Below are 26,982 nucleotides of genomic sequence, written 5' to 3'. Positions count from 1 at the left end.
AAAGAGTGGAAGTGAAACATATAAATACAGTAAGATAGTTCTAGCATTGCTTAAGAAGTAGATAAAGTCACTCAACAAACTGGAGCCAACTTCATGATCAACAATTCAGCATGATTTAAATTTTAGAGAAGTAAGATTTTTCCCAAGGCCTCATTAACAGGAGAACGTTGACAAGCTAAGGAAGTCAAAGTAAAATCAAAATACAGAATGCAGCCTTTTTAAAAAAAGTTGTGTTTTTGAGAAGTGAAAAGGATAGAGTTTGAAGCCATGCACACAAAACATTATATGATGCTTAGCAATTCAGATGAACTGGTTTTTGTAACCTGCATGATTCTCTTAGAAGAAAAAAAATTAGAAGGAATTCTTCAAATAAGGGCAAAACAAAGCTCATGTGCTAGCTTGATGTATAGCAGGAAATCAGCACAACAAGGTGGCACAGGTACCTTTGCTGGGTCTATATGCGGCGATAAGGATGATGGCTCTTGGTCTCTTAGTACTACATGAGCTCCCTCAGTACTCGGTGCTCTTGAGGGGCCCGCTTGTGGTTGGTAAGAGTTGTAAGGAGCAGCAGTAGGCTCCTCCAGTCTGACATTAGTTAGGTTTACATTAGCATTTACTGCAGAGGCTGATGAGGTTGCAGGGTTTGATTCAGGCGACGGGGAAAGGTAAGGGACTGCAGGTGAGGCTTCTGCTTTCTGTGAAGTGTTTAAAATATTTTAAATATACTGCTATTGAATCAATGTATGACTTTTTGATTTATATTAAAATAATTTAGGTGATGCTCTGACCAATGCAGCTAGATGTAGAATGAAATGTACTGATAGTATCATGCACTAGCTCTTCCAGAAATTCATTAGGTTGAGGATTATGAAAGCAAAACATTTAATCAAAGTAGAATGGTACTTCAATCCCCCTCCTGTCAATGAGTCACTACAACAGGCAGGGCAAGCTGATTCTCCAATTCACTGTAATGTACTGTTGCTGTTGACAGATTCTTGTACGCACACACAACACTGGTAAGCAGAATATAAATGGACATTTCTTATTCAAAAGAACTTGCAACCTGAAGTAAGTGTCTAGTGGTCAGTGTATAAAATGACTTTCTTACCGGCTGGGTAGTAGTTGCTTTAAATCCTGAAGAGTCTATTCTGAGATTTGGCTGTGGCTGAGCTTGAGATGCATAAGCAGGGTAAGTCTGAGTCTCATGATGCATTCCAGAAGAATCCTCTCGAACAGGTTCAGAGGAGCGTGTAATAGCAGATTCTGGAGGAGTCCCAACCTCATCATTCAGAGTTTCATCCAGTTCTTGATCAGTGTAAGCACCCCCTTCCGTGTCTGTGTCTTCATAGTCAGACGTGTGTCTGCTGTCTGTGCTGTACATGGAATACTCACTGCCGGGAGCGGAGAGGTAAGAAAGGCGGTCATCGTGTAAATCAAGATCATCACTTGTAGCACCATCTGCCTGTGGCAAACAAAATTAGGGTACACGTTTATTGAAATACCTTCTAAACAACACCCCTTCTCTGCAATGTAGAACGTGGGAGTTTTATCAAATTCAGCATCAATATCATCACAGGGGACAAGAAATCAGGTTTCCATCACTGAATGTGTTGAGACCTAAAAGGCCTATCTGCAGCCCAGCTCTTTGAATCATTTTACTGAAGGACCAGATGACTGTCAGAGTAACGGGATAGTGCAGTGTCCACAGATATAAGTGCTTGGAAAAATAGAGAGCTGCACTTTAAAGTGGTTTTATGATATCAGAATCAGTACTTTGCAAGTACATATAAGGAGCTAAGCTCTAATCCAGATCTAATTAAGAAACCCACAACAATAACTGAGTCATCATTTGCTTACTTTTAGTTGGCACTTCACTTGATAATAGTTCTTCAAAAGGATAGATCTAATGTGCATAGAGTAACATGCAGCTCAAGAAGGTAAATGGAGATTTAGTGGGGAACACAGAATACTAACTTGTGATTTAACGTGTTTTCTCACAACTGTTCTCAGAAAGGTCAGTAAGAACATGAATGTGCCACTTGCTTTTATAATAATGAAAAACACATTCCATCATCAGGCAATCCCAGCCCTGAGAACCCATGCAGTGAAATTCCCAGAAGTTCTTTGACAAGAACCCATCCAATCCCCACAAAATCTTCACAGCATTACTATATCCTCCAGTTAACAATGCAAATAAGCAAATGCTCCCTTACTGCACTGCTACATGCATAAGGACAAACTGTACAGATCTCATTAACAGAGTAAGTGCTATAATGCAGTGACAAATCAGTTTTGAGCAGCTCACACAGCCAGGAGGCATTACTGCTTTAGATCTTCACAGAAAACCTCTCACGAACACTGTTTTGCCATTTCCCCCCAAACATTATTTCTTACCTTTCCTTCTGAAACCCACACCAGCTGATTCTGTTGTTGCTGAATTGCTTCCTTAAGAGCTCCATACCATCCTTCATTCATTGAATTCAAGTTAATGGTAGCTAGAAGTATAGCAGATTAATTTGACTTATGATTTCTGCAGAACTACAAGAAGGATCTGTACCATGAGTAATAAAAGCAATATAAACTGGTAGGTTAAAACTGTGAGATTTCAACAGTAATGTAAAGTAGTATCCAAAGCAACCTTAAGGCCTGATGTGGTTTGGGATGTTTTATCCCATAGGAAACACTGAATTAACAGTAGCTTAGAATAAAGAGAGGCTTGAGTTTAGCCAGACTAAAACAATAAAGTTACATAATTTTCCTATTTATTCAAGTTTTGATTTTGGCTGATGATCCTGCAAAGCCACAAGATCTGTTAGAAATGTCATTCTGATGTTTCAGATGGCTTTACATTTGAGCAGTCATGTGCAAATGATGCACACACCAATTAACTACTGGTTATTGAATGGCAAAGCCTGTGCGAGTCTGTCACTGCTTGATCTGCTCCATTTGCAGAAAATTCTGGAGGTAGAAGCTTCTCTCATCTTGCCTCCCCTTTCCTCTCAGAATTTCTAATCCAGTCTGTCTAATTACTTACTTGTGAAGAGGTGGTGATTATTTTTGCGGAGCTTGTGAGCTCTTTCATACAGCTTCCTGGCACTTTTTCGTGATTCTGGGCACAACCTCATCCTCATGGTCTTTACTCCCTGCTTAGAGTCAGGATTTAGGAACACTACAATTGGATACCACTGGGCATAATTCAGACGGTCCACTGCATTGGGGGTGACATCTAACAAAGCATGTTTGTCCTGCAGTGACAAGAAGGACAGAGGGAAGAAAGTGAATCATTTATGTCCTAGATGAAATTTTTTAACATACTCCACAAACTGACTTTGTATTACCTTTAGAGAATTCGTTGTTTCAAAGTATTGATTTAAATCCTTCTCCTATGTGAATTAACAAAATAATAAAAACCAAACCAATTCCAATAGGAGCCTAAATAGGCATATACATTTTGAACTGCATGGCCACTGTATAACTCTAGGATTTTTAACATTTAATTCTACTTTTAAAAAATCTCCTCAAAGTAATCAGACACTGAAATAAAAAGAAGCCGTTTCCTATCAGCATTCTGTAAACAGGAAAAAACCAAAGACTGAAACACAAGATATAGTCCCATCACACACTTCTATCTTCCTTTTCACAAAAAAATATCACTGTGAAGGCAGAACTTGGCCAGCTTCATTCAATGCAATCAGGCACACAGCATGAAGCATGCTGACTTCGCTGCTATTATAGCTTTTTTCCCTCTCATACTTCAGTATCTGAAAATCTTCCAGGTTTTTTTAAGTAAGGAAATAAATAGGTGAGCCTCATATAATGCACTAATGGTATAGGTTTTAAGGATATTAAGGAAGGGAGATGGAAAAACCCTTTCTTAGTCCTCACACTTATATAATAATTACGTCAAGCGATCAATTTGTACACTGGGGGGGGGAAAAACTAACAACTTCATAAATAAAGTAACCATTTCTAGCTATAATGTCACACCATGGCTTTAAATGAAAGAGGAAACGGCCTAAAAGAGCCTTAATGGAGAGAGGACAACAGCCTCTGGAACAAAGCCTGGAAGCACATCCAGGCTGCAGTTATTAATACAGAGAAGAAGGGTGCTAGGGTTTTTCTATTAACCAATAGAGAGATGAGAAAGTTATTTTTAAAGCAAACATAGTAAGTTACCATTTTACATTTAAAACACTCAACACTTCATGTTATCAGTTTTACTCTTCTTGTATTAAAAGTCCAGTGACAATAGAAGACTTACTCTATCAATTATCTGCTTTATAGTGTGGAGACGAATAATGCCAGAACTGCGTTGGTCAGTACCAGCATCTCTTGGTTCACTTTCTGGTAAAGAGGACACAGTAAAAACCTATTGTAAGTTTACAACATATTCTACATTCCCTTATTAACATAAAACAAACTATTTCACAGCTCAAGCTGTCAATTCAGCTTGAAGACGCTTCTGATTACATACCATACATGAAAGCCTACCCACCATTACGGCCATAAAAATCACATCTTTACAAAAGCACTTAAAAGCAGGATAAGGTACAGAATTAAAATGAAATTTGAGTTGGCTATAAATGGAACTGATATGTCTTCAGAGAATTATTAGCAGCAATGTAGTAAAAGAACTTACATTTAGTCTGTTCCTTTACATTGTCAATGTCTTGTTAAATACATTAACTAAAGTAATAATGTAGAAACAATCTACCCAAAGAAAGTTATTTCCTAACTGCAGAAAAACCTGATCTCACACCTACTTGCAATTTGGAAGATATCTGGTTCTTCTCTAGCAAGTTTCTCCCGTGCAACATCAGCTATTGGACCAAAAATGGTTACAGGTCTGAGAAACCCAGCTAGAATCGAAGGAAAAAGAAAAGTCAAGATATATCGATTGCTTAAACCAAACACAAGATACATTTAACTAAACTGGCTTTTCCAAACCAAAGCACACAAAGCTGCACTGTGCAGTAAGAGTAAAGCCACACCTTCCCGAAGAACAACTCTTTCATAGGCAGGAAACTTGGTCTGAACAGGTTGGGCAGAAAGATCCTCTCTGCTTTTCCGGAGATTTCTTTTTGAGCTCCGCAAGCCTCGGAATCTCCAAAAGTCTGCTCGGTCTCCTCCTGCTGTCTTTGGAAGCGTGTACTGTACACTAGCCAGCTGCTCAGCTCTAAGGTGACAACAAATCCCAGTTACCAAAAAGCCAGCTTCTGAAGTAATGCCTGACTAGCTTACACTCTCAAAAAACCACTGCCACTGCTGAAGCAAGCTTTTGCTGTATTATGAACTACAAGATAACTACTGAGCCTGGTATCACACTTCTGAAACTTATTATATCCTTGTATTATATCTCTTGTATTGAAAAGAAATTTTATTCATGGACTGTGCAAAGTCAAAAGCAAATGCACAGATATTTTACTTCAGTATGTTTTACACTGTTTCTTACTGAACCAATTCTATAAACTTGTGTCCTGCAAGAAGTGCAGTCATTCATTATACAGATGCCATTTAAAACTGGGTTTGAATCAGTAATTTAACTATTGCAAGATCGTACCTGTTCTTGTTAGGTATGATACCTCTTTCCACTTCCTTATGGTTCTTCCCAATTCGAATGGCCAGCCATGAACCCAGTTTGCCATTGTACAGAGTGTCCACCACCCGGAACACTTCACCTTTATTGAAACTGAGTCCATAAGGAGATTCCTTCTCATATTCAAAATGAGTTCTGATATAGAAAGAATCCCCTACATCAGACTCAACAATGCGACGATAAACTGAAAGAAGGAGAAGAAATCCCGAAATATCAAGCGTTACATAAGTTCAAGTGATGTTATAATGCTCACTAGAATTACACAAAGCAATGCCTCACCTTAATTCTCCTTGTTCTAAATGTACATTACTTCAAGAAGCCTTAATGTCTCAGAGCTGCTCTATTTTAAGTACCATAACTATTTATAGTAAACTCTACTAACATCAATTCAACTTTTATAGTCAAAAATTTGATCAAAGTGCAAGCTTACTTCATTTGCCCTGGAAGGAATTCGTCTTGAGAAAAGAAGTTTGTATGTACAAACACATCAGCATAACCACTCATTTTCAAGGGCATAGTTATAACTGACTCTTCTACTTCCTCCAAGGATAATGCCAAGACATTACTTAGGTGGTAGGGGTTATTCTGAAGAGGCATTTTTAGTTTGGGATTTTGTTTGTTTGTTTAGGGGGATGTGGGTGTGTGTATGCTGACACCATAGCAGTCTCCACTCCAGTTGTAGTGGCCACCTATCCCAAAGCCAAAAGGACTTAATAGTCTAAGGCACCAATTTCCTGCAAGCCAGCAGTTAGTTATTGTTCACTAGACTTTCTAATGCTGTTCTAAGCAGTCTACTACATCATTTCCAACATACAAATATTTACCATCTTTTTTCTTCTGTGCCAAAATGGTGACTTCTTCACCTTTAGGAAGGTCAAGCAAAAAAAGGACAGCTTCTTCTCTGATGATATTTGTGAAGTCTACATTATTTACCTGGTATCAATGAAGCAATCAGTTTGAATTAGCATATGAAATTATTACAGAGATTTCATTATACAATAGAAAATCTGAATCTACTGCTATGGTATTTTCTTACTCAATTTCATACATACCAAGTGCACATATCTCAGGATGCCTCTTGTACCTCTAAGGAGTCACGCTTTATTTCTCAGTAAAGCACAACTTCCAGGAAAATAGGTAGCTCTTCATTTTATACTCATTATGGAGCACCTATATACATCAGTAGCCCACAGAGCACTCTGACAACTTAGTCACTCAGCATCAAATCAAACAACTTGATAAACTGAATTAGTCCACAAAATTTAATGTCAAAAACTTACTAACCTTCCTAGCAACAGTACAGTAAAAAGAGATTTTGCTCCTAGTAAATAATCTAATAATATATACAGAAAAAAACATGTATGAGCTATGAATGCAAAATATCCAATCCTACAGAAAGAAAATCTACTTTGGTACAACAAAACATTTATAATGTTAACAGTTTTGACATACCCTGAGAATCTGGTCCCCTTCCTCTAATCCTTCTTTTGCTGCAGGGCTGTCTTCCAGAACACCAGCTACAAATATGCCAACATCATTGCCACCTGCTAGTCGCAAGCCCACACTATCTCCTTTTCTGAATTTTACCAGTTTCATGCTTGGCCTAGAAATTTAGAAAATATTCCACTTACTGGTGTAATAGCCCAAAATATCCTGGTAACTTTGAAACATGCAAAGAAGTAATCTGCTTGTTAGTCAATTAGTGGATGTTTTGCTATACATACCATTAACTGCTCATCAACTGCAGCATTACAACATGCTCAATAGCAGCACTCCAAAAAACCCACCTGCATGTACATGTTTAGTATGGTTTGTCTGTCTTACACTCTGTGTTTATGTGAGACACTGACACTCTCTTCCAAAAACATTCTTCCTTTTAAAGAGCTGTGCTGGCATACAGATCTATTTTGGCTCTGAAGAGATCAAGATGAATTTGAGGTCAAACCAAACTAGAATCTATTCTCAAGTACACTAATCCCCATAAAGGAGATCCCAGTTGAAGCAGACTTATTTCCATGCTGGGACATGGCACATTTCTGCAGTAACCTTTATTCACTGCTCTCCAATTACTATGAAACGTAAAGAATACACTACAATAACTTTCCTCTTTGGAGATGGGGACAGGAAAGGAGGAGTGAGAGACAAACCCAGGAAATCCTTTTCACCTGTTGACTATTCTAAGAGCTAATTTCCATAGAAATGAATAGACTTGAAAATGGTATATAACACAGTGTAAATGCCTACAGAGCTCAGAAATAAATCTCATGTCTTCATTCTATGATTTGTGAACAGAAGGGTCAGGACAGAATACTGGACATGATATGAGAGCACAGAGAGAGGTTATTGACTACCCTGGATGAAAGTTTGGTTTGATAGGAAGCAGGCAGGTTCAAAGAGAGTTCAGAGATACGTTACCGGAGCATTCCATCTTCATGGGTTGAATTGGGTAAAGGACCATCAGATGGACTGACTGGTAAATCCACATCTGGCTGACCTCCTTGTGCATACACTGGCTTTGGTTCTATGAAAATACCAAAGATTCCCAATGTCCATTTGGTCATTTAAAGATGTAAATGTGAAGTTTGCCTTAGTTAAGACTTAGTTAATGACTTCTTCAGTAACCTTCCCTCTACCCCACTTAGAAGTAAAAGACTAGAAAACTCACAACAGAAGACACTCATATCATGCAGTGTGATTACTGGCCTAACAACTGCTTCAGTAAATATTCCCAAACTTCCTTTGCACTTCATTAGGTACTCTGAACACTTCAAAAGGATGAGAACTAGGAGGTTTCATGTTCCCAAGACCACATTCAATCCTTCTGTTTCTAACCTTAATTTTTCTGACCCAACATCTTCATTTTCCTTTCGTTCTCTTCACTCAAGAATTCAATTTTTGATATGAAAATACCACAAAACCTCAATCTACTGTACATGCCAGAGGCGCAGCTGATGGTCCTTAGAGCTATGCACTTACTATGGCTTTGCTGCAGGGCTTCTCTAGGGTTCCTGTGAGGAAACTGCCACTGCAGGCTTCCCTCAGCAGTGAGCACGAGCAGGGGCTTTTCTCTGATAAAGGCCTGGTCGTGTTACAAGGATTTATAGGCTCATTTTTGCACACAGGAAAAAGTTTGATTTCAAACAACTCTGACTTTGAACTAGTCTAATATTCCTGATCTTAGCAACAATGGCACCATGTTCCTTTCAAATAACTGAACAGATTAGTTTGAAATTGGGAATTTCAGGCAGCAATTGGGTAATTATGCCTGTTTCTAATGTGACTCTGGGCCTTCCCATACAGTAACACAGTATTTTCCATTAAGTCTCTAATGAACCTTTCCTAGGCTAAGCCTCTGACAATTCCTCCCAACAAATACTTTCCTCCCACCTTTCTTTGATACAATCATGACAGTCATCTTATCCTTGCCCCCAGTCTAAGCAGCAAACCATCACAGATTCTGCCAACCACTTCTCTAACATTTTCATTACAGTCTTGGAAGGATCCTCATTTCCCATATCAGAAAACTTACTGTTCTTATTTTCAAGATCTTTCAGAGTCTATCAACATCAGAACCCTTCCAGTTCTTCACTAATATACTGACTACTACATGCAGAAGTGTCACTGCTCATCCCTTAGGTCCTCAAGTGTTTTCAAGCTTGAATGTGCTTTCTCTCATTGCACCCAGCCTTTCAGTAACAGCTCCCTCTAAACCATCTGCACAGCTCCTTTCTCCACTTGTAATTTCACTGAAGTGCCTCATTCTGTAAACAGAAATCTTGTAAGTGCCAGCCTGCCCGGAACAGTGTCCTGTATCATCTTTTGTTTTGTTTGTTTTGGTTTTTTTTTCCCTTTTTTACACCATCTGGCTTTTATCTGCTGCCATTTAGCTTATCCTTCCCTTTTGGGAAAAAAGAAAGATTTTGTTCTGGTTTGATTAGCTGTAGTGCATTTGTTAACCTGCCTTCTTTGTCCTTGACTGCAGTTAAGTGCTACATGAACAAAGCATTTTAGAGTGTTCCGAGTTGTATCTTGGGAGCAGGAGCTCTAAACTGGCTTAAATACATCATTGTTATAAATATAGTCTGCTACAGTAACCCATAAGAACACATTTACTGCTGAACACTCAGCAATGACATTTTAATCTCAGCAATGAGATTTTAAACTTGTCTGAGAAATCAGTACAAAAGTCTTTACAACCATCACTTATAACTACAACCCTAAACACTGAAATCTGACCCCTATATAATGACAGACTCCACAACTTACAGAGTTTTGGTCCTGAAAACCTAAGATATAAATGAGATTATGGTTACAAAGACTGTTTGTGTCCAGAAATAAAAATAATTAAGACCTGGTCTGTTTTAAGACTTGAAAGTCATTCCACAAACATGCAAGAGCATTAAGTCTTAACTGGTCATCCATTCTCAACAACACAAATAATTCATATATTTTAACATTTTTACCTGGGAGTGGTGGAGTTTGTTTTTCAGTTCTTTCAACTGTCACCTCTTCCACAGCTTTAGAAATATCATCTGCATTCTTTACAGGTGTAGAGACAGCTCCAGGTTTAGTTATTCTCTCATCTTCTCTGCTTCGATGACTATATTAGAAAAAAAGATCGCACTCTGCATGCAGAACTGCTTCTATGATCTCAGTCTACTAAGACTAGAGAATAAATACTTTCTTTCATCAGGTTGAGGGTAAGGGATCATCATTACTATTTAGGAAGGTTTTGTTCTTAGACTATCACATTATTAACAGTTTTCACCATTTCTAAATCCTAGTGTTTTGTCCCTAATAGCATGTTAACAAAGGACTTCCCTAGACAGAGCAGTTAAGAGAGCAGCAGCACATGGGACACAGACTCTAAAGCTTCAAACACACGTGCTGTATATTGATAGATATATACAGAATTGAGAAGCAAAGGGAAGAAAGGAAGAAAATCCATTACAATAATCTTTTCCTCACCCCTTCCTAGCGAAATCATGGATTTTTAGACTTAATTCTTAGGCTTTGCTATGACCAAGCTAATTTACCTGCTCCCTTCTGTGTCAGCTGCCCTGAAACACAAGTGCTGCTGGTGTGGCATTTTTATCCTTGCAAAGCCCTGCCAAGGCCCAAGTAAATATGTTCCTCATTTCTCATCTCCTCAGAGGATAAGGCCTTCAATTCACAGCTATGACAAGCGGGGAATACTTCTTATCCACACGGTCAAAAGACAATTTGTTGCTTCTTATGCATTTCTTACACACACTTGGAGCACAAACTGAAGGAATTTAGGACAAGTTATCTTGTTTCTAAATGATGAAAACAAGGAAAATTCTACAGAATGTAATTTCTCTTGAGTTCAAAAGATCAGGTATTCTTGTATTGTTGTACTGAGCTACAGCTACCAGCTGTACTACAGCAGAACATGTGCTGCATGTTGAAATGTTAACCACTACACTGCTATCTGATGAACACTAAATAATTTAATAGGGTTGGAGCAGATGAATATTAATAATGAGCTAAAAAAATAAAGTTTCCTTCCTGGGACTTGGCAAATAAGCACGGATTTAAAGAATATTTGAAATAAGACAGACACAAATAGCAGCCTTTCATGTAATACCAGACTGACTTGCCAAGAAGTGGGGAAAAAGGTATTTTCTCAAGAATAACAATGGCTTGGTCAACAGGTGCAAACCCGTCTGCTCTCATAAAGAAGAGCTCTGTACTGGAGGGAAAAAAGAGGGAAGTTCTGCACTCCTAACAGCTAGATGGTGCTACTGGGCAATAATGAGCATCCCTGCCCATAAAGAACAAATGGATCAAATCCCCATACAGAGTTAAGACTGTTAAGATCCCCTTCAGAAATAATGCTTCAAGAGTCAGAAATATGACTTCAGAAAACAGATCCCAGCAAGTCTGCTCATCCAAGATATGCAGTAAAGAATAAGAGAGATTACGAAAATCGAAACACAAGTAGAATGTGCTTTCCTGAAGCAAAATGAAGTCTAAAATACGAGAAACAATGCTTAGCTATTCAGCCAAGACATCCTGCAACTTCTCAGTGCATTTCTCTGCCAGTTTTAAAACCATGTGCCTGAAGGCAGCTAAACAGAATACAGGAAAGTACTCCAATCTCCACAACAAACTGTGAAGAGAAGCACTCTTGCATTATAAACAACCATCTTGTTGTAAGTCATTGATAAAAACAAGCACAGTAGCTTATTTAAAATCCCTATTCGTGCCTCTTTCTATCCAGATAGAGTCCCTTTTGGAGGCTCCCACAGTTGATTAAAAGGATGCTAAACCACTATGTCTAACAAAATCAAAAGTAAGCATTTATCCTTCCACTTCATTCCCAAACATCACTGATAGAGGTTTTCTTATTCCTCTTTTGGATTTCCAGTTTAGGTGCATAAGCTAGAATGTACCAGACTAAAACATGATGGATTGGTCGCTCCCTTGAAAATAGTTCCTGGCTTATTAAAAACAGATACATATATTTAGCTATTTAAATGCATGCTAAGTGTCCTAGAAACAAAAAAGTTCTGTAATGTTGTAAGCTGCAACTAATTCCACTCCCCAAAGATTTCTGGATAATGAGCACTAGTTAATCAGACACTACAGTAAATTTCCCCATGAGCCCTCTCTACCTGTTTCTAAGCATCTCCTAACATTTGAAAGGAGCATTACTCTAAAGTAACAATATCTGTTTCTTTGCTTTGAAAATAAGGCAAAAAATACTGTAGTTACTACACAAAGACAAAATTCATTTTACATTTCCCCTACACAGTCCAGAGCCAGTGTAATTTTATGCTGCTTTGATTCCTGTACACATCAAGAGAATGCAAATGTGGAAGCTCTCAAGAACAGTAACTAAAATACAAACACTGAGGGCACAGCACAAAATAGTCAGGTGAGTATCTGAAGCCACAGGCTCCTGGGCTGCTGCAATATGTGCAGGCAAATATACCCTGCCAACTTAAAAGCCTGCAAAAGGTCAGGTCTAGTCTACCTAAAACATGAAATTTTAAATGGACAAAAGCAGATAGAACAAAAAGGAAACAGTAGATTTTTTTCCTTGATTTTGTTTAAACTTTCCAGTAAGCCCTGAATATTTCACATTACAAGCTGATACAGGAAACAACTTGATGCCACCACTGGTTCCAGGTGAGGGAAATTTGTTTAAAACTGACAGCTGCACTTCCCAAGAGACAAAAGTGTTGTTCCCTGTGTGCACTGTGACACTATTGTTTAACATCTGTGCTGTGTCAGGGCCCCCTTTACCTCACTTCCTCTCCCTGACATTTTTTCAAAATGTGCTTACCAGAAACATCTCAAAATTACAAAATATAATTAGCTACATGTTAGTGCTACTACTGCAGAACAAGAGATGACCTGCAACACACAATGTTTGTCTCTACAGAAAATGATGGAAAATATGATCTTCTAGGCTTTTCCCAAATGTGTTTTTAGCACATCTCAAACTCTTTAGCATAAGAAGAGTAAGAGCAAAGTAGCATCTTTCTAAAGACATTCAAAATAGGGCTGATTTTTTATCTTATATTCTAGTTTTTCAGCTTGTTTTGAAAATGGACAGAACAATCAATCTCTCACTCTACATATAAACTGACAAAGGTATTACAGAAGTCAGCCTCATCCTTGCACAAATAATGATGATCTCTACAGGGATTTCTTCAAGCTACCAAATCCTTCTTGCTGAGACTGAATGGTCAAATGTATCAAAGGATGTTTTTGCTACTCCAATATCTAGGTGAGGAAGTCAGCATAGGAGACAGAGTTCCCAAGCAGGAATTCTTTCAGTTAGTAAAAGGCAGCCCAGAGATATCATCTGGGAAGTTTGGCAGCAGCTGGCTTTAAATGCCAGTCTTTGGGATGGGTCACACCAAAAGCTTACCCAGCTCAACAGCTGCTTAGTGCCAGCAGTAAGAGCAGATAGCTGAAAAGGATATGTGATACTTGTCCTGAGGGAGCCTCCAGCTCAGCTGCAGGGACATCTTTTGCTCATTCTAACTTTTTAAGTACAACTCTTCATAGATTTAACCCTTTCTGTTAGTAAGTAAAGAAAAATGTTTTAAAATTCGAGTTTTTAAAAGACTGTTCAAGAGACATCTGTGAACTTTCTTTAGACTAAAGAAAACTGAAGCACTATTTAATGCTTTACAGAATGATCCAACAGCAATTGTTCTGGCAACTCTATATCCAGGAACATTGCAAGCAGCCTGATGTACATACCAGCGAGGAATACTGAAAGGTGGACAACCCTGAAGACCCTGCCAGACCCCAAAGCAATACTGAGGCAGATCTGTTAGCAGATTTCTGTACTCTGATGTAAATGAAGAAATGTCAGTCTGTACTCAAGGACTAAGAGGATTCCCCTGGAACTTCCCTCCTCATTAACACACAAACACTTGGCAGAACAGTGGCTAAATAAAGACTCATTATCCTCAATACATTTTTAATATCCTCCTTAAGCTTAATTGGAAGTCTTTTTGCACATTTCTTCCTCAGCCCTTTCTCAAGCCTTTTTCTGCCTCCAGATTTTCCACCAAATTCAAAAAAGAATAAGGAGTTAACAACTAATTTGATCTTACAGTAGATTTAAATTTGCACAAACAACCATTTCAAAGAGAAGTTGCTCTCAACATGTTTTTCCTTACATGGCTCAGGGCCCAGATTTTCTGATCTTGAAAGGGACATGTTGCAAAGGAAGTCAAGCCATGCCAAAGCAGCTCTTGCTCGTACAGAAGATGTAACGGATGCATTCAGAGCTGAGATAACTTCAAAGTTCCCTCTCGGGGAAGGTTTGATTCTTACACTGTTTGGTCTGCAGGGAGGAAGTGACCATCTACCTAAGGCTCTGCAATAGGACAGGAAAGCACTAACACTAGGCTAAGGCAGTCATAGTTCTAACAGGTTTTGTTTTGTTTTTTTTGGTTTCTCTCTCCACAAGCTCTATCAGGCTGCACTAGAAACACATGTCAAGACCTACAGTTTTGAAATATGACAGATCTCACAACCTTCACAATCAAAGCCCTGCCTCTGGGACCCTGCTTTTAAGTGTTTTCCATGAATGTGGTTCCTGCTTGAAAACAAGCTTTCATGCCTTGTGGACGCTCTGAACAGTGCACACATAAGAGAAGCAAAAATGTCTGTAACCCATAACCCCAAGCAGGTGTACATGCAGGTACAATCTCTCTTGCACTTGTATTGATCTTTAAAAGACTCTAAAAGCCTTAAAGGTATGCTATTTTCCCCTTGGGCAATTTTATTAATAAGCAATCAGGCAGATCTTTAATGAAATGGCCAGCTGCTATTTGTTTTTTTCAGAGTTTTTGAACAGCATCTAAAAATATTCAGATAGAGGCTCTGAATTTGAAATTTGCACAGATCAATTCTAATTTCTGCTCCATCTTATTACGAGCAGTCAAAAAGAAACTTTTCTCATTCAAATATTTAATAGAATTTGAAATCCAACACTGAAACGCTATTTCAGTAAATTAGAACGTCTATTTCCAAACCATGGAAATGCAAAACTGGGCAGATTTGTTATTCAGGACTGAAGTTTTATATTTCAGGAGAAAAAACTCCAAACCATACAGTACATTACTTCTCTCTGAATTCATATAAAATTAGACTTATGTACCAAGCAATTATAATCAATGTTCCATTACCAAGTTCAAATATTAAAAATAGAGTGCAAAAGGTGTGAAATTCACCTTGTTTTGCAGGAACTAAACGAATTCAGAAACATAAGCTAATCCCATGCCTAAACAAAGCAAGATTTCAGCAAGTTTACCCAGGCTGGACATGCAACAGGAACTGTGCTACAGGTCATCTCAAATCTACTTGCAGCTAACTGCTTTCTAAAACCAAAATACAACCACACATTATTCAGTAACATAGATTGCTATCAAACTTATACTGTCATTCATACAACCATGCTCTATGATTATGTTTAAAGAAGATGAAACACTAAAGAAAGGTTCAATTTCTCCTCAAGTCTAAAACATTCAGATCATTATTATCTGCATCTCTTGAGGCAGAGAACGTCATATTACTGCCTCCATAGTTCTGCTTCACATTTGTTACACCTTATAAATCCAAGCACTCCTACAACTTGTATGTTACATTAAATAGTTGATTTAAAAATAATACAATGCTGCCATCACCTGCCGTTGCTGGGCTGCTGTGGAGAATGTCTGGAATGGTCTGAAGGCTCTGACCTCTGGTCAGGAGATCGTGAACGACTGCGGCGGGGCCTGTCATGTGATCGGTTGGAATGATCTGATGCCAGCGACTGAATTTCTGAAATGTCTGTTAAATAAAAGTTGTTTTTTCATGAAATGATTGTAATTTAAATGGTGGCATGACCTGCTTAAATGGGAATAAGCTTTTGCAGAGAATTTTTATGAAGATGTTAAATCTATGCTTATTATTACACAAAAACCAAACTTTAATTGGTTAATATTCCTGTAAGAACAGCCACAAGAACAGGGACTGTATCGTTTTCTCCACCATTTTTGAAGGAGTGGATTTCAATCACATTCAAACAAAAATTTACCCATATTACAATCTAACTCCTAACTCTTCTCCTCCCCACCCTCTCATCCCACTTAGGTATTTCATATCTTGACAATATAGGGAGTTCTTTCCTCTTTAGAAATCAAGTTTTTATACTCACCATCTCTTTCTGAAGCATTAGCAGAATGAATACTGTCAGAGAGATCAGGGACATTCAACAGTGTGGCTCGTTCATCTCTCTGAACAACCATCTTCAATTTGCCTTTTGACCTTTCTATTAATGTTTTGGCATCTGCTAAGGACATATTTTCCGTCACTGTGCCGTTTATCTGGAATAGAGCAGGAAAAAAGAACAGATATAAACTTACTAAAAAAACCCCAGTTAATCTTCAGCAAAAAGAGTGGTGTTCTATCTGATGATATTTGGAAGTAGTTAAAATATTTATCAAATTACCATAATACAATGGAAGACCATTGGGCTCATCCAAAATATTGCATAATAGAAAATTATTTTCAACTTTCAAAGTTAAAGCTTCTAGCACTAATACAAAACTTGTAAAAGATTAGGTTTTTTTTTGAACCAGCACTGCTATACTCAACAGAGCAAAGAATGGTCCATTTTTCTGCACCAACACATCCACAGCACTATCTTGAAATAAAAATTGTTAATATGAATTAAAATCATAGAATAGCGTCAGTTATAGTCTTTATTATGTATTTACAGTAGGCATTATTTATCTGAACAACACCAAGGGAATAAAACCAAAAAGGTTTAGTAATTTCAGTTTCCTTAGAGAAGTTGATTCATATTAAATCTGATCTTTGAAATAATTTAATGAAAAGTGACACACCTTCCATTAACTATAATCATGTTACTGACATAGCCAATTCTAGGCAGAGTTGTATCAGTGAGTTTTGCCTTTGAACAACCATCACCACCATACACTGTACCTTCAGTACAACATCTCCTTCTTGGATATTGCCATCTCTTGCTGCCAGGCTATCCTGGGATATTTCTTTCACAAATATGTGACTTGCCAACCGCAGACCATATTCTACATAATAAAAGAAAAAAGAAAAGTGATGAAGTTACAGTAGAAAAGAGGGAGGTATCTGGAGATATACAACACTGCTTTATACAGCATTTACACAGGCAACACAAAGGGGAGAGCGGACTTGGCACACAATGGCCTGTAGCAGGATATGTTATAGCTTTACCATTGTATCAGTCTCTTTTTCTAACACTGACTAATAATCAGAGCTGCTGTAATTGAGATGCTACCTACAATTGTTCTTCTTCCAAATAAGACACCCACTAAAGACTCAGCTAAAGTGCAGGCATGTAGCTGCTGACTACCAGATGTTGGCTGCAGCTGGAATTTATTTACACTGCATAGTACTTTACCCTTAACTAAGCACACAGATTTTGGAATATGAAAAATAGAACCAGAAATACAGTTTTGAGCCAGCTACTGGTAAAATGGGCAAACTGATCACAGCACTGATTCAGCCCACACAGCCTTTAACACAACACTAAGGGAACCAGTAAGTTTTAGCAAGAGATGCACACACAAGTTACCTTCATTTTTCCTGGATTTCACCAGTGTGACTTTGGTGGGCTTGGCAGGCTGGCTGGAGGTGACAGACCTCCTGTCTGACCTGGGAGACAAGCTCCTGTCCCTGCTGGCGCTGCGCTCTCTGACCCAGCTCTTCTCGTGCCTCCTGCCGGTGCTGGGGCCGCCGCGGCTGCTGCGCGGGTCCCGGATCTCCTCATCGTAGCTGTCATCCTCGTTCTCAGACACCGGGTCAGGCTCTGCTCGAGTCACTGGGATCTGAATCTTCTTCATCCTTCGGATAGTCTACAACCCAACAGCAGGAATCAGCCTCTGGCTATGTAATGCTAATGGTGGTACTAATGTCAGAAGTCAAGCTAATCCCAACATTCACAACATGCAGATGTATTGGTGAATGCTCTGAATTGCTGCATGCTCATTATAAAATTATATCCAATTAATACAGGACTATTATTATCAATGCAGATTATTAGAAACCTGTTTTTACAGTTCTTTTAGTCCTTTTTAATGTCTTTGCACAAGTGGCAAAAGGGTAACAATCAACAGCCTTTGTAGCACAACACCGTATTCTGTCTTCAGAGCTGCATATTTGAATGCCCTCTCTTTGCTTAAAACCACAAAATCATTTACTGGCACTGCTAAAACCCTTTTTTGCTAACATGTAATCTAGTGCATACTCAGTAAGCTTTTGACAGTGATTCTCCTCAACTTTGAAGTCTTCCAGTCTTCCAAAAAATGTTTATGCAAGACATGGAGGAAGGGGAGCAGTTGCTCTGGAAGTTCAAAGTTGGTTTGTACAACACAGACAGCTGGTTCCAGAATATGAGCCAGCCTTGTTCAGAGATTTGTTTGCTATGTATTGCAGAACAAAACCAAGTTCTACCATAAAGTTTTCATTAATTACCTTTCTTTAATCTAAATCTACACACCAAATATTTAAGATACTGAAAGCCCTGCACAGTTTGCCACACATTGCTTTCTGTAAGCTTTAAAGAGCTGCTGCCAAATCTACAAATGCAAAATATCACACTTTCTTTGCAACTGCATTAAAGCACATAAATGCACTAAAAATGTGTCAGCAGAAAAGCTTTTCTACAAGCACGAGAAATCTGTTTTCATTAATTAAGAAACTTCTAAACATTGTGCATTTTTTGTTCTATTTTTTTGTAACATAACCCCCAAACGTCTACAGAAAGCTGGATTACTACCCTTTGGTGATGACCCTTTTCTGTTTTGCAAAAGTTCAAAAACCAACCACTTAGAATAAGCCTACAAAATTATAGGAATTAAAGTAATTATACTTTATTTTGGCAAAGTGTTTACTGAGCACAAAAAGAACTGTTAGTGCCTGAACAGCTTGTCCTTTAGCATACACCAGCCTTTGAAAAACTCAGTAAAAGTGTATCCAACAAAGTAAACAAATATTAAACAAAGCTGACTTGCCACAATTTGGCAATCTGAGAACTTTACCATAAAGAAAAGGAGTCAGAATTATCCCGCGCCACACTATGCGACCATCATCATTCACATTTGAAAAACATTTTGCGTGACCCACTTGATAAACATACCCTGATAATCACTTAAACCTGAAACATCACACAGGTGTTATTCAAGTACCTTGCATCATGCCTGTATTTTATGGCAGACATGACACTATTTCACTTTTGCTCTATGACTACGGAACTTTAAATCTTCAAGACATTCACTTACAATTTTGGCATTCTTCCCACTTTTCCTCAGCTGCTGAACAGCAAACGCGTGCTCCACATTATCCATTGAAACTCCATTAACCATTGCAACACGGTCATTTTCTCTAATGAAAAACATCACAAGGCACACTATAAATAATTTATGCCAGAAAGAAAATATTGGTGAATAGGTGCCCCCAAGCAAACTGCCTGTATTACAAACCTACTACACCAACAGTACAGACAGACAACCTGAGACCATAACAATTGGGAGGTTAAGCTACTACTGACAAAGATGAATGCCCCTGAATCAGCACCCAGGTACAGTTTGGCACTTACTGTAGCAGTCCTTCTGCTGGGCCTCCTTTCAGCACATCAGAAATAACTATTGATGTCTCACCACTCTGAAAATGAGGATTATCTCTTCCTCCAGATATTGCAATACCAAATCCAAATCCAGGGGCCTATAATGTAACAAGAGAAATATTTTTACTTTCCAGTATCTAATGGTCACAATTTGCATTCCCATACCAAACACAAAAACATCCCATGAGATCAATACAAGTTTTTGAAAGAAGGCAGGATCAATGAACCAATCAATGCTATGCAATCCAGTAACAGAAGATAGATTAAAAATAAACACTTTTAGAATGCAGAGAGTTTTGGAGTAACTACCCAGTCTCTTCCAAGAGATTAGAGTTCTCATTTGCATTTTTATGGCCTGGACCTTAGGAGGTCAGCAGCAAGACCTCAATCTTCAGTAAGCACAACAAACCATTGCACTGTGCTGGCAACTCTGACTCAAGCTCTGTATCACTTCCTGCAACACTTTCTTTGAGTTTTCCCATTGTGGTATTTACCCAGCTCAGGAACTGACAGGACTGCAGCACACAGTAGTATGACTGCAGGCTCAGTTCTTACGGATAATACCAAGATCACTTGTACCATTAAATACATCAAAACCTTGTCAGCACTTGCAAATCATCTGCATCTTAACAAAAGTAATTTGCTTCAATCTTTTCCCTCTAGGGTGACCTGCCACTACAGCAAGGTCAATGCCTCTGAAAAGTTATTCCTGTTAGATATTTCAAGATACAACAATGATGCTTACATTTCTGCCTGGAAGCAGCGAGGGTGGGAAATAAGCTTTCTAAATATAACTGGTCTGCAAACCATCTAGCTCTTTTACCATTGCCCAGAAAACATTTTGGGATATTACCATTTAAATGCTGTATTTCACTCAAAAATTTATTCTGCAATTTTCAACTACACAAAATGCAGTCACTGGATGGAAAAGATCAGGTTTGGGTCAATCTCACCCCTCTATTTCACAGAGCACACACTTCATGCTGGCAGAATTCATCTTCTCTTTTTCTGACTTTTTAACAAACATGACCCAGCTTTAGCAAGGAGTTTCATAACCTTACTGTGACAGCAGAGGCAACATGGCAGTCTGCATCTGGCTGCAAGACACATGATGTTCAGCTTTTTGGACATTAATTACTGCCCAAAACCAACCTGTTCCCTACTTCCTCCCAAAACAGAGGTAATAAAAAGATGTTTCAGACTTGCCTGTAAGCAGTGAATAGGAACAGTACTAAAATACAGATTTGGAGATTCACTGTTCAGAAGCAGTTAGTCCTCACTGTTGCCAAGAAAGAAGTTGATCTAAATGTGGGGGACTGGGGAAGGGGACACCTCACTGCTTCTTTTACATCCATTTTCATTCATTAGAGGATGAATGGCCTTATTTTCAAAACACATCCCACACTGATCAACCAGAAATCATGGCTGGGATGCAAGAATTAACTGAAACTTGGTGCCATGAAGGAGGATCTTAAACGTCCACTTGTGACCAGAGCTGAGGGTTTTTTAAATTTTATTTTTTAGAGTCAAAGAGACTATATAATAGCCTACACAAATATGTTACTAAAAACCCTTTCAAAACTGTAGTATTTCCCCTCTCATGACACGCCTACTTAAAGTTTTCCATTATTTTAAAATCCAGAACTTAGTTTGCACCATATTTGGGGGGGAAGGAAAGGGAGAAAAGAGATAATAGCAAAGACATTTATGTCAAACTTCATTTAAATATTATCTTTCCTTCACCATAAACAAAAATGTTTTTAGAATTCTCCACTTATGGTAAGGAATACAGACATCAGGCTAAGGGCAGCAGAAACTCACTGGTAACCTTATCTTGCTGCTTGCCATACTACTTTCAAAAGTAGATTTGCAAATCAAATCACCAGTATGGAGATTATACATTTCATACTTTGATGTTCTCTTCCAGAAGCCCTGAAACAATTGCAGTCTCATACACAGACAGCAGTTAGAAGGGCCTACAAGTCAAATAAAGAGTTTCTAATAAAATAAATCAACGTCTTCAGAAACACTCTCAAATATCAAATCCTAAATCCTTCTGAAAATTTAAGTGGTCACATAAGAAATCTTCTAGTAAAAATCAGCCTATCTACTTTCCATTTTATCCTGCTGCCTATCATCATCTTGAGAGACAACTGATTATCAGAACTGCTGAGCCTAGCTCCTAGACATGTCTGGGCACAGCAAGATGTTGATCACTACAGATTATACAAGATACTAACATGTACCTTAAGTAAAACTGCATTAAATAAATCCTTGTATCAGAACTCCACCTGTCAGATGTTGTAGGGAAAAAAAACACAAAAAAAGAGAGCTGTACTATTCTACTTTCCCACAGTAATGCAGTGTGGGACAGGCAAAAGGTAGGTACATAGCTGGTGTCTGTGCTTTGGGGGAAGGACACACATCTACCACAGACTCACAGAAGTTAGCTCCAAGTAGGAAAAAACCCATGGGATATACAAAGTGCATGGTTCCTCCTTCAAGTACTTTGCAGTTAAGTATATAAAGCCAGAAGACCTCTCAATAAAAGATAAACTGTAGCTACCTAATAAACTTGAACTGAATCTGAGACTGGCTCAATCTCTTAAGAGTTAAGTAGCAGTCACTCCAGGAAACTGGAAAGGTGGTGAAGAAAGGCAACAAAAAATCTTGGTGAAAAATTCCAGCCTCTACTTCCCAAAAAAAACTTTCTAATGAGTCTTTTGACAGTAGTGTTGGAATTCATCAGTAAACCTCTTCCCAGTGTTAAGGATAATTCTAAGCACATATTTGTTTAATATTAGCATAAGGGGTTTGGTTTTGTTATCTGGCAGATGGAAATAACGGTTTGTTTTTAACTGACTAAATTAATGCTATTCAAGTTATTAACAGTACATATCATCAGCTTTCAACACCTAATTAAGAGCTACTTAATCAGGTAACAAAACAGTCATACCAGAAGAGTTGGCAGAATTTTAGCACATAAAAGATCATAACCAAAATTATAAACAAATCATTCTTTCACATCAATCCTATAAAAGAACTTCTGACTATGCTGCAAATGCAACCAAAAACGAGACCTCTGGATCCCACCAGTTATTTAAAGTTTTGTTCAAGGTAACACCATATTTAGCATTTCCTTATTTTTTTGTGCATGGACTAAATATCTCACTTCCGGTGTCACTGACATTACTGCTCCAATTGACCAGGAAAAGGTCCCCTTCAAGAGAAAATGAGCTATCACCAAGCCTTCAAGCCAACCTTGTATTACTATGGCATTTTTTGTTTGGTTTTGACTATAAAGCAGTACTGATTTAATCAGTAATATGAGCAAAAAAATGAAGTTTATAGAGATTACAGGGATGACTGGACAGCTTCAAGATGAAAACATAAGGGGCAATTAATTATCTACAGAAATAACACTTCTTGCTCAAAAACTTGTTGACCTAAAAACTGCTGGAAGCTTAAAAGAGTAGCCTGGATAAGCATCACTACACATTTCCATTTTTACTTATACTTTCCTTTCAACACTGGGCTGCAGCCAGAGATGGGATACTTTGTCAGCCTTCAGGTCACACTGAGTGCAACTGTTCCCTTCACAAAAGGGCACCTGCCCAAACAGTTACATTGAATCAACAAGACTAAAGCCTTTAGTATCAACAGCTAGCAGGTCTGACAGAATTAACATTTTTTCTGCCTAGCCGACCTACATGTACACATTTTTGTCCAAGGTCCATTTATCCCACCAAAGCTACAATTTTAAAATGCCTTTATTCTGTGATGAACTGAAAGCAAATGATAAAACTTGCTCCCTTGAGAAAACACTTCCCCATCTCCCTGTTTTTGGGATGAATACAGCATTTGGACAATGATTCCATGGCTGCTTTAATACTAACTTGCTGCCAGAAGTGGCATTCCATCCTGCTCTGACCTTTCCTAAGCATTTAATTCCTTACTGACTCTCTTGTACAGCTTCATGATAGCTGCATCAGAACTCCATTTAATTTAGGAGTAACTCAAACAAGAGGAGTCAGTCTAAATGCAAAAGCAGTTTTGCTATTCGCTGGTTCCCAGCACACATTCCTTTGTGCAGGGTACACATTCTGACCACCCAGAACCACTACTTCCAGCCAGCTGGTTTAAGAAAGTGGCAAGCAAATAAAACAGTTTTGAATACATTTATTTATATGCAACTACATTGTTTTATGTCCCTGCAAATAAAGTTTGCAAACTTTCACACACAGGTACAGCACTGCCATGAATGAACACAGATTTCTGCCTCCTTTCAGTTGGTACAGATGTAATCTAAAGCTTTGTTTCCAGCATGGTTATCCGTAGGCAGGCTTATCTCTGAAACCCAACAAACAAACAGAGCTATCACATGGAGCTTTTACAACACTTCTAAATTTAAACAAGGGAATATGACAGTTTCCTCTCCTTTTACTTCCTGACATCTGGCTTTTTCCTATTGTTTTCAAAAACTACCAGTATCCTGCGTTAGGCAGACACAGCCAATTGTATGAACTCACCCTGTGAAGAGTCACTGTGTGTTGTTCCCATATAGCTGTTTCTTCCATTGTTGTGCTCTAAGGAGAAAAAAAACCCCAAAGATTAGACTTCACTTTCAATAGCTGTATAATACCACAAGCAAAAACTTACATTGAAAAGTAGCATTAATATTCATATAGAATAGCTACAGAAGAAGTTGGCCTGGCTCATTCATTACACATTTCCTGCCTTTATATGTCACAGCTGAACTTCCTGTGCTCCTGTGGAAGGGGGTGGGGGGAAGAATAGGCAAAATATATTACAGAGCTTGAAGTTATAAAGTACCAAGGGAAGGATTACAAGCAGCATTTGTGATACAGGCTCTCTTGGTTGCTCATTAAGATTGCAGTGGATGTAGCTAGTTCACTCAGCCGTACTTATATTCTAACATTTATACTTACACTCTCCTTTTGCTTGTTTTAACTGTGTGCAAATTACCACTAATTCATGAACACCCAGCTGCAGATTACAATACCTGTGCTACTGTATTAAGCACACAGGTCAAATTTAATGGACTGCAGTTCAGTGTAGGCTAATTATTTTGGCGAACAGTAGCACTGCAGAAATTACAAGGTCCTCTCTAAGGTAACTGGATTAAACAGTAACATTATGACAATATTGACATACCTGCATTTCTGCTTGAAAGAGCACTACTTAGTGTGCCACGACAAGCAAACATTTGGAAAGGACAGAATAGCATGAGGGAGGAAAACCCAGCAGAGCCCAGGGCCTGGAAACAGGCAGGAAGGCAGCAGGAAATGCATAGGGAACATCCTGCTGCTGCATTTTCTACCTTTCCAGAGGGAGTGTCCAGTGTTTTGCTCCATACCCACCCCCCTCATAAGCATGCAATCCACTAATTAAAGAACAGAATCAGAACACAAATATCCCTGCAACATAGAGGTTGAAAATTTTGAATTTTTTTAAAATCTACTTTGCCCTCTATTTGTTTCAGTTACAGTAACTCAGTCACTACAACAAAAAGTACTCTGAACTTTTAATCCAGTCCTGTATCACAAGGAACAGCAGTAGGAGTGTTTACTCTCACAAACAACACCTCTGAGAACTTTATCCAACTTCAGAACATCAGAACTTGCAACTGGGTTCAAAAAGCAAGTTATTCTCATAATGCCAAAAAGCTCTGCATTTTGTGCTTGAATTTCAAGGGTCAGGATGTGCCACATTACTGCTCATTTCTCTTTCAGGGTTCATTTCTCCTGAAAGTGCTGTTGCAACTTAACTGTGACGTATTTAATTCAAACAGCTGTAACTCTCCTCAATTCAGTACCAAATGTTGCTCCTTTGCATTATAAATTGATTAAACTTTACCCCAGAATTAGATTATTTCTCTCCAGCTTTTTAAACACAGACCAAATACATACTAAACCAGCAACAATTTACACACACAAAGCCATCTTTGAAACAAACCAGAATGTTTTGCTTGCTAAACGGTCAAGGAATACTGATTTTCTTCCTTATTTCTGATGTTCTCATTCTGTCTTAGTTTTGGCAAGAGCTTTTCAGGCTAAACATCTCATCAACAAGTGAAGACTTATCTCTGCAAGTAAACTCCTACAGCAAAAATCTCTAAGTAGCTCCTGTTCAGAAGAAGGCACAGTAGGAATCAAATAAAGTACTGTAAAAGGTATAATTTACATTGTAATTGAAACAGGCAGCCTGATTTTTACCTGCAATGACCAAGAGAAGCTAACCCTGCTCATTCACTGTGCCTGGCCTGGCAGCACTGCGCAGGTCCGGCCCTGTGTCAGCAGCACCGCCCCTGAGCCAGCACAGCCCCAGCTCCCTGGCTCAGGGGGCTGATTTCCATGATTTCCATGGCCGAGTCCTTGTGCCTCCCTGCTGGAGCTCGGTGCACAGGGCAAACAACACCCATGGCTCTGGATACAGCACAAACTGATAAAACCCAGTTTGACCAGCTCAGCACTGCTCCCACTGGATCTAGGAGAACTGGCAAACCCAGAGCTAGAGCAGGGGAAGATAACAGCTAAGCCATGAGTAAGAAAAACAGAAATTCCATATGTAACATGCTTTTGAGAACTGTGAGAAGACTTACTACTTCATAAAAAAATCCAAGACAAATATCAAAAAAACCCAAACCAACCTCACAAACTCGCCAGCCTTTCTAAACCTGGACAGGGCACTCACTGCTCAGATTGAGGCTGCCATTTTTAAAGCCCTTCTCCTTTCTGCAGCAGCTCAGTCTTTCCATTTTGTTCTCCATTTCTTTGTTCACACTATTGCTATCATCTCCCCTGGATTTTACTAATACATCCATTTCAAATGTACAAGACTTGGAAACATCAAATATCCATTAGTTACACAGCAAAGCAAGTAATATGTTATTTTCATTCTTTCTGCATGCCCAAACAGTCCAATCAAGAGCAGTGAAAAGAGTTCAAAGGCAGTCTGAGGTGAGTGCTGGCTTTGACACAAACTGCTTACTTGAGTTAGTTTCTGATCTGTAAAGAACTGCATTCACTCACAGAAGACCAAGGGAAGTTTGAAGAAGACCTGTGAAGGTACTCACCCCACTTAGCACAGACAACTGAGGCAGAAGAATGAGCCTGTGCTGCCATTCCTCAGCTGAGGTCCCTGCTGTGATGCTGCTCTTAGGCCATACCCAAAGTGTTCTAATTTTCATGCTATCCACCACTCATTT

General features: G+C 38.7%; 1 protein-coding gene across 5 annotated transcripts in view; it reads right to left on the bottom strand.

The window, feature by feature from the left end:
* TJP1 (tight junction protein 1) overlaps positions 1–26,982 on the bottom strand; it is a 148,648-nt gene that overhangs the window by 16,229 nt on the left and 105,437 nt on the right. For 3 of the 5 annotated variants that reach the window (XM_031056004.1, XM_031056005.1, XM_031056006.1), the window contains exons 2-20: positions 24,284–24,340; positions 19,728–19,852; positions 19,411–19,513; positions 17,706–17,985; positions 17,078–17,181; positions 16,287–16,455; positions 15,775–15,919; positions 10,060–10,196; positions 8,012–8,117; positions 7,049–7,199; positions 6,421–6,529; positions 5,561–5,780; positions 4,992–5,176; positions 4,764–4,859; positions 4,262–4,344; positions 3,035–3,245; positions 2,395–2,495; positions 1,109–1,462; positions 444–695 (exon numbers count right to left, since the gene is read on the bottom strand). In XM_031056004.1, coding sequence (XP_030911864.1) covers positions 444–695; positions 1,109–1,462; positions 2,395–2,495; positions 3,035–3,245; positions 4,262–4,344; positions 4,764–4,859; positions 4,992–5,176; positions 5,561–5,780; positions 6,421–6,529; positions 7,049–7,199; positions 8,012–8,117; positions 10,060–10,196; positions 15,775–15,919; positions 16,287–16,455; positions 17,078–17,181; positions 17,706–17,985; positions 19,411–19,513; positions 19,728–19,852; positions 24,284–24,340 — 2,988 coding nt within the window. The remainder of the gene's footprint in view (positions 1–443; positions 696–1,108; positions 1,463–2,394; positions 2,496–3,034; positions 3,246–4,261; positions 4,345–4,763; positions 4,860–4,991; positions 5,177–5,560; positions 5,781–6,420; positions 6,530–7,048; positions 7,200–8,011; positions 8,118–10,059; positions 10,197–15,774; positions 15,920–16,286; positions 16,456–17,077; positions 17,182–17,705; positions 17,986–19,410; positions 19,514–19,727; positions 19,853–24,283; positions 24,341–26,982) is intronic. The other 2 variants (XM_031056007.1, XM_031056008.1) reach the window with 1 other exon arrangement.

This window comes from Geospiza fortis, unplaced genomic scaffold (assembly GCF_000277835.1).
Source record: "Geospiza fortis unplaced genomic scaffold, GeoFor_1.0 scaffold171, whole genome shotgun sequence".
Taxonomy (NCBI): Eukaryota; Metazoa; Chordata; class Aves; order Passeriformes; family Thraupidae; genus Geospiza; species Geospiza fortis.
Note: the sequence above shows the minus strand (reverse complement) of the source record. Positions and strands in the feature narration are given on the sequence as shown.